The 8,008-nt window shown below is 38.6% G+C and overlaps 1 protein-coding gene across 1 annotated transcript; it reads left to right on the top strand.

The window, feature by feature from the left end:
- The first annotated feature begins 346 nt into the window (after positions 1-346).
- On the top strand, positions 347-1,888 carry LOC138348896 (DNA repair protein RAD50-like). The gene is made up of 2 exons (XM_069298493.1): positions 347-1,067; positions 1,152-1,888. The coding sequence occupies exons 1-2, from the start codon at positions 347-349 to the stop codon at positions 1,886-1,888; spliced, it is 1,458 nt and encodes a 485-aa protein (XP_069154594.1).
- The last annotated feature ends 6,120 nt before the right edge of the window (positions 1,889-8,008 follow it).

Raw genomic sequence — 8,008 nt, 5'->3', positions numbered from 1 at the left:
TTCTACTTAGGCTTGTTAAGCAATAGAGACTATTGCTTAAACGTGAGATTAAAAACTTCTTCTCACATTTGTTGTAATTCGTGTTTTACTTTTGCTTTTAAAGATTAGTGAAAACGATTGAAAATCCTGTGAGACAGGTCGTGGTTTTACTCCCTTAAGCAAGGAGGTTTCCACGTAAAATCATTGTGTTGATTTTACTGCATTTAACTTTCTGGTTATATATTTATTAGTATTGTAAGGGACCTGGTCCATTATTATATTAAGTGAAGGCATATATTCTATCAAGTGGTATCAGAGCAGGCACTCTCTATTTGGTTAACACCAAGGAAGTGATATTTGTTCTAGAATGACTGCTCCACTTAATCTCGAAGAAGGTCAGTCGTCAACAAGACCTCCTCGTTTCAATGGACATTTCTACAGTTGGTGGAAAGTTAGAATGCATGATTACTTTATGGCTGAAGACAGCGAGTTATGGGATATTGTACTTGATGGACCATTTATTCCTATGATGGAAGAAAAGGATGGAGAGAAAACTAATCTTGTTTCTAAGCCTAGACAGAAATACGACGAAGCTTATAGAAAAAAGATTGAAAAGGGCTACAAAGCAAAAACTCTTCTTGTCTGTGGGATAGGACCTGATGAGTTCAACAGGGTGTCAGCTTGTGAGTCTGCTAAGGAAATTTTGGATTGTTTGAAGACTGCTCATGAAGTAACTGAACAAGTCAAAGAATCAAAGATTGACATGCTTACCTCTCGGTATGAGAACTTCAAAATGAAGGAAGGAGAAACAATTCATGACATGTTCACAAAATTGTCTTCCATTACAAATGAGCTGCGAAGTCTTGGTGAACCTATAAGCATGAGCAAACAAGTAAGAAAAGTACTTCGAATTCTTCCAAAATCTTGGGAAAGCAAGGTTGATGCCATCACAGAAGCCAAAGATTTGAAGGTGCTGACTATAGATGCTTTGATTGGAAATTTGAAGACACATGAGATGAATCGAAATTACGATTCATCAAAGAAGGAAACTAATAAGGACAACTCATTGATGAAGAAGTACAAATCAAGTGAAGATTCTAGTGATGATGATATGACATATCTCATCAACATATTTCAATAAATTGTGAGAAAAAATAAAGTTTTTAAAATAGGAACAAATGTTACTCGAAATGCTACTCAAGGTAATTCATGCTACAAGTGTGGAAAAGCTGGGCACTTTATCAGAGAGTGTCCTCTGCTCAAGAATGAAAAGAAGGAACATCAAAAACCAAGAAGTGACAAAGAGAAGAGAAGGGACCTGGTACTCGGTAAGAGAGATCGAACAGCGGTTGCAGATTTGGTGGTCAAAAAGGCTCTTGCTGCGTGGGGTAATTCTTCAAGTGATTCAGAAGATCCCGATGAACCAAATGATGTGTCTATGGTGGCTGTACATGAGGAGGAAACCATTTTCAATGAAATGTTTGATCTCATGGCTCATACAGAAAATGAAGAAGAGGACGACCAGGTAACTCTTCTTGATATGAAAAATGACTTGGATAATTATTCTCTTAAAAAATTGAGAACGTTGGCAAAAGTCATGATTGATTCTGTAATTGAGTTAACATCTGAAAGAGACATCAAGAATACTGAAATTGACAGTTTAACTGACAACAAAGTTAAACTTGAAGGGAAGATGTCAAGAATGGTGTCTATAGAGTCTGATAATTCTGAACTTAAGAACCAGTTGAATCAGATAACTGAAGAAGCTGAAAAGCTAAATGGAATGTCAAATGGTTTACAAGTTGAAATTCAAGAAAAATTGAAAAAATCTGAGAAAAACCTTGGTCTGTCATTGGAAAAGAGCAACAAATTAGAAAAGGATATTGTCAAACTTAAGGAAGAACTTTAAATAACTCTTAAGTGGACAAAATCCTCAAAGTTATTGTCAAATGCAACAAATCAGAGTAATTTCAATAAGAAAGGACTAGGAAGTTTGAACATCATTCCTCCTTATAATCCTCACACCAAGTATGTGTTTGTGTCTGACAATATACTCTGTCTTCATTGTGGTAAGAATGGGCATTTAAAGGGAGAGTGTGTTGGTTGGAGAAACTCCTATGGAAGACTCTCTAATTATGCTGAAAGGCAAAATTTACCAAAAGAGAGACCTGGTCCTCCAAAGAATGTTTCAACCCACAGATTTTCAAAGAAAAATTATGTCACTGCCCCAATGTCCTTTGTTAGAAAGCTTCAAAATCTACCCTATTGGACTAAATACAATCTAATCACTCCTTTGTCTGCATTCTGGGAACTCAAATTGAAATGGGTTCCCAAGCTAAACAAGTGATTCTTGGTGCAGGTGAGTGAGAGGAGCAACAGTGAATGTTGGTATATGGATAATGGATGATCTAAACATATGACTGGTGATGTAAAAAATTTCCTCTCACTCAAGACACTTAAAGGAGGAGGTGTCTCTATTGGTGATGGTAAGAAGGGGTACATTTTGGGAGTTGTCAAAGTGGGAAAATCTCTTGAAGATTCAATTGACAATGTGTATCATGTGGATGGGTTGAAGTACAGTTTTTTAAGTGTGTCTCAAATCTGTGACAAAGGAAATGAAGTCAAATTTACTTCTGAGAAGTGCACTGTGATGAGTCTAACTACAAAGAAGGTTATTCTAACTGCTCACAGAAGTAAAAATATGTATGTGGTCAACTTAGAAACGTCTCATGGAGATGACCTGACATGTCTTAGCTCTCAGAATGAGAATGCTGATCTTTGGCATCGTAGGCTGGGGCATGTAAGCTCATCTTTATTGAACAAACATATTTCTAAGGACCTGGTCCGAGGTCTGCCAAAGCTGAAGTTTGATGAAAATAAAATCTGTGAAGCGTGTGTTAAAGGAAAACAAATCAGATCATCCTTTAAGCCTAAAAAGCAAGTAACATCATCAAGAACTCTGGATATGCTTCACATGGACTTGTATGGACCCCTGAAGGTTCAAAGCAGAAATGGCAAGAAGTACATTTTGGTGATTGTTAATGATTACTCGAGATATACATGGACAAGATTCTTGAAATCAAAGGAAGAAACACTTGAAGAGTTGGTGGTGTTTTTCAAAATGATTCAGACCAAATTGAATCAAGTCATTTGCAGCATTCGATTTGATCATGGTACTGAGTTTGAGAACTCAAAACTGCATAAATTCTGCATTGAGAATAGTACGAGTCATAATTTTTCTGCTCCTAGAACTCCTTAACAAAATGGAGTAGTGGAATGGAAAAACAAAACCTTGGTGAACATTGCCAGAACTATGATTATTGAACGAAATCTTCCTCAAAATTTCTAGGTTGAAGCTGTTAACACAGCATGTCATGTTACCAACAGGTGTCTGATAAGAGCTGGTTTGAATAAGACTCCCTATGAGCTGCTTAACAACAGAAAGCCTATGTTGAGTTATCTTAGAGCATTTGGATGCAGGTGTTTTGTGCTGAACAATGGAAAGGATGATCTGGGAAAATTTGATCCTAGGAGTGAAGAAGGAGTATTTGTTGGATATTCTTCATCGAAAAAGGCTTACAGAATATTCAACAAATGAACTCAATGCATTGAAGAAAGATTCATGTTGTATTTGATGAAGATGGAAGCTTGAGGAATAATGGATCAAATGATGAAGATGATGTAATCAAACTGTTAAATTCGCAAAAAATTGAAGGAACTGAATATGATGCAGGACAACAAATAAAAAATTATTGTGAGGATCATAATCATAGTCTACCTGAAGAGGCTGATGAGGTGGGAAAATGTGATGAGGTACCTGGTACTACTTAGAATTCAAGCCAGGGTACATCAAACTCCCCAGAAAATGATGTCTCTCTTGATGAAGAAGAACATGCTGATCAACTCAACCAGTTTGCTCCAAGATCAGGATGGAAGCATAGTTCATCACATCCTCTTGATAATCTTATTTCTCCTTTGAATTCTGGAATTCATACTGGATCAAAAAAAGGAAAGCTAGTTGCATTTTCAGCATTCATATCATCTATTGAGCCCAAGAATGTGAAAGAAGCATTAGGTGATGCAGATTGGATCAACTCTATGTAAGAAGAACTTCATCAGTTTGAAAGAAGTAAGGTATGGTACCTGTTTCCTCGACCTGCAGGCAGAACAGTAATAGGAACCAGATGGGTTTTCAGAAACAAGCTTGATGAAAATGGAGTGATTACTAGAAATAAATCCAGGTTGGTGGTTCAAGGATATAATCAAGAAGAGGGAACAGACTATGATGAGACTTTTGCACCTGTTGCCAGAATGGAGGCTATTACAATTTTAATAGCTTTTGCTGCATTCATGGGGTTCAAGCTGTATCAAATGGATGTGAAGAGTGAATTTCTGAATGGAGATCTCAAAAAGGAGGTATTTGTCAAGCAACCTCCTGGTTTTGAAGATGCAGAGCTACCAGATCATGTGTTCAGATTGAATAAAGCCCTGTATGGTCTGAAGCAGGCTCCAAGAGCATGGTATGAAAGGCTGTCAAAGTTTCTGTTGAAGAATGGTTTCAAAAGAGGCAAGATAGACAATACTTTGTTCTTATTAAAAAGAGAACAAGAATTGTTTATCATTCAAGTGTATGTGGATGACATAATTTTTGGAGCTACTTCAGAACATTTGTGTGAAGAATTCTCAGCATTAATGGGAAAGGAATTTGAAATGAGCATGATGGGTGAACTGACATTCTTCCTTGATTTACAAATCAAGAAATCATCAAATGGGATTTCAATCTGTCAGGAGAAGTACATTAAGGAGCTACTGAAGAAATTCAATATGTTTGACTCTAAACCTATTGATACTCCTACGGGAACAAATTCCAAGCTTGTAGTAGAGGAATCTGATCCTCTTGTGAATCAAACAATGTACAAGGGAGTCATTGGATCCTTGTTATATCTGACTGCTAGCAGGCCTTACATTGTTTATAGTGTTGGAATGTGTGTCAGGTTTCAACCATGTCCTCGTGATTCACATTTGAAGGCTGCAAAACTTATTCTTAAATACTTGAAGAAAACAGGGGACCTGGTTCTCTTCTATCAAGCAGGTGACCCTTTTGATTTAGTTGGTTTTGCAGATGCTGACTTTGCTGGTTATCAAGTTGACCAGAAGAGTACTGGAATGGATCATTTCCTTGGATAATCACTTATCTCTTGGGGAACCAAGAAGCAGAACTCTGTGGCTCTCTTAACTGCTGAAGCTGCTGCAGCCTGTTGTTCACAGTTGCTGTGGATCAGGCAACACTTGGAAGATTTTGGGATTCACATCAAAGTAATTCCTCTTATATGTGACAATACTAGTGTTGTTAGTATGGGAAAGAATGCAGTCCATCATAAGAGAACAAAACATATTGATGTTAGACATCACTTTTTGAGAGATAATGTTGAGAAGGGAAATATTGTGCTTACATATTGTCCAACGGAGGTGCAAATTGCAGACATCTTCACCAAGGCTCTCTGTAAAGATCAATTTGAGAGAAATCGGTTGAAGTTGGGCATGTTGATCTCTAAGTGAGGTTCTTAGCTTCCAACAGTTGAATTCCCTTGATGGCTAAAACTGTAGTGCAGGTATCCTTTGTGTGAATATTAAATATCTGAATAAAGATCCTTTTTGTACCTTTTATAGGTATACTTTCCGGAAGGACTTGCTTAGCAAAGAAAATAACTAGAACAACTGGGGAATGAGGATGTAACTGTGGTATGGTACTTGGTACCTGTCCAGGTTAACATTTCTAAATTAATTTGAAACTGAAAATTATGATGGGTTATAATGCCACGTTCCAGTCATCGGTCAGTCTGACCATTAGTCCCATCGCTTCTTTCTCAAGCGACACATCCAATCACGGACCTGACACCTTTTCACGCCTTTTAAAAACCCTCTTTACTTCTTTTGGGAATCCACATCCGTCCTTTAGCATTCCTTTTGTTTCAAGAAGGGTTTAAACAAAAGTTAAAAAGGCAAACTTTGTTTCTTCTTCGTCCTCTCTCTGTTCGAAAACCTTTCTTCCTTTGTCCTTCAAACATGACTTCTCCTTCTTCTACCTCTAAACAGATGCTAAATGCTCTTAGAAAAATAGAGCCACTTGCTTTTTACTCTCTGTCTACTGTACGGTCCAGACCCAATGCCCCTTCTAGTTCTCAGCAAGACACACCCGAAAATCCCTTCTATGCCATAGATCTAAACAGTACATGCTTGCCTACTGGACCTAGTCCATTGCAATAAATGCTGCCTGACAATCTCTTTGAAGGATATATACCCAAGCATAAGGCATCTGAGTCCAATATATTGGCAGCAACTGAAGAGTTGGTGATTGAGAGCTTGGCTATGATGCGGAAAGAAGCAAGGGCTGAGCAAACAGAAGTTCTGCAGAGGGAAGAGGTAAGAAACACTCAACCCATTTTTGATAAAACTCCTGATATTGGAAGGTATCTTTTTTCCTCCTCCTCTTCCTCCTCTTCTGAAAGTGAGGAGGAACATTTAAAATGGAAGGTTGATCAAAGAGAAGGTGAGATATCTAGAAAAGGGAAGGAGAAGTTTGTAGAAGAGACCCCTAGGAGAAGACCCACCACTAGGTCTTCTGCTCAAAAATTGATGGCCGATGCCTTGAACGCCGGTGCACGTTCTACTGCTGCAGTTAGAACTGCAAAAACCTTCAAGGTATCAAATTTCAAAATACCTGAGACTGATGTTGTTGAGTTGTCCGTTGAGGAAGTGGAAAAGAAAGGTAAGAAGAAAAAGGCAAAGAAGAAAAAGGGGAAGGTTTCAAAGAAGGTTGAAAACACAAAGTCCAAAAGAAAAGTTCTGGAGGCAAAAAGAAGAGATCACAGGGACCTAGTGCCCAAGCCAGAAGAGATGAAAGTGTCAACATGCATGAAGTTGTTGACAGCCTGAGAAAGCAAGCCGTCTTGGCTGGGAGAGTTTATCATATGGGAATCATAACTCTTCCCGGCATGGACTCTCTTCATGATATGGTTGAAATTCAATCATGGCTGCATTTGTTCAACGAAAAATCCCCCATCCTCTATGAAGAAGAAGTGTGCAAATTTTATGATAATGTTCATTTCAAAGAAGATGGGAGTATCCTCACATGGGTCAATGACATTGTTGTACATCTAGATGAGGGTTTGTTGAGTAAAATTCTGAGGATGCCTTGAGAGGGAACTCGGTCTGTGCTGGGAAGAACTTGCTCTTCTGAGTTTGCTTCCTGGATTTCTAAGATACCCACAACCAAGGTTGCTGGGATTTATAGAAGATCATGAAGAGAGAGTACCAGTTAGTCTTCGAGTTCATCAACAAATTTCTCCTTCCTCGCACTGAAAAAAGGACCTCAGCAACTGCTGCTGACTTGTTTGTGATGGAGATGTTGTGCAGCTTCGAAGCCCTGATCTCCCAGGTCTTATGCTTGAGCATATCTACAAAACCGTCATTGAGAGGAAAGGTGTTCATGGAATGGGATACGGGTACTTTCTCATGGAAGTATTCAAGCATTTTCAAATTCCTCTCAGTGTTGGAAGGGTTGGGACGGTTAAAGAGACTATCTCAGAGAGTACCCTGGTCGAGTGTGAGTGTATTGAAGGGAGAGGAAATCCCAAGAGCAAGATGGCTCAACTCATCGAAGATCAGGATCAGCTTAAGCATGAGGTTGAGGAGCTCTCTGTGCGGTTGAGTGGTAAAGAGGCAGAAATTGCTATACTCAAAGCTGAACTGCTTACTGCACAGAATGAGGGACCTGGTTCTTCCGTGGTACAAGCTTTGGAGAGAGAGAATGCAGATTTGAAGGCTAAGATCACTGCCTCACAGGAGAAGGCAATTAAAGATAATGATGCTGCCAATGCACGACTCACTCTCATCATCCAGTCCCTGTCTTATCCTCCTCCCTCTTCCTAGCCTATTAAACACCCTCCCTTGTGTCGTTTTTTTTCTGGCTTATCTTTATGTTGTTGGATAATCAGTTTAATTTTAATGTATTAATGTTATTGTGGAA

Source organism: Solanum lycopersicum, chromosome 5 (genome assembly GCF_036512215.1).
Source record: "Solanum lycopersicum chromosome 5, SLM_r2.1".
Lineage (NCBI taxonomy): Eukaryota > Viridiplantae > Streptophyta > Magnoliopsida > Solanales > Solanaceae > Solanum > Solanum lycopersicum.
The sequence above is the reverse complement of the archived record's forward strand: the minus strand, read 5'-3'. Positions and strand labels throughout refer to the sequence as shown.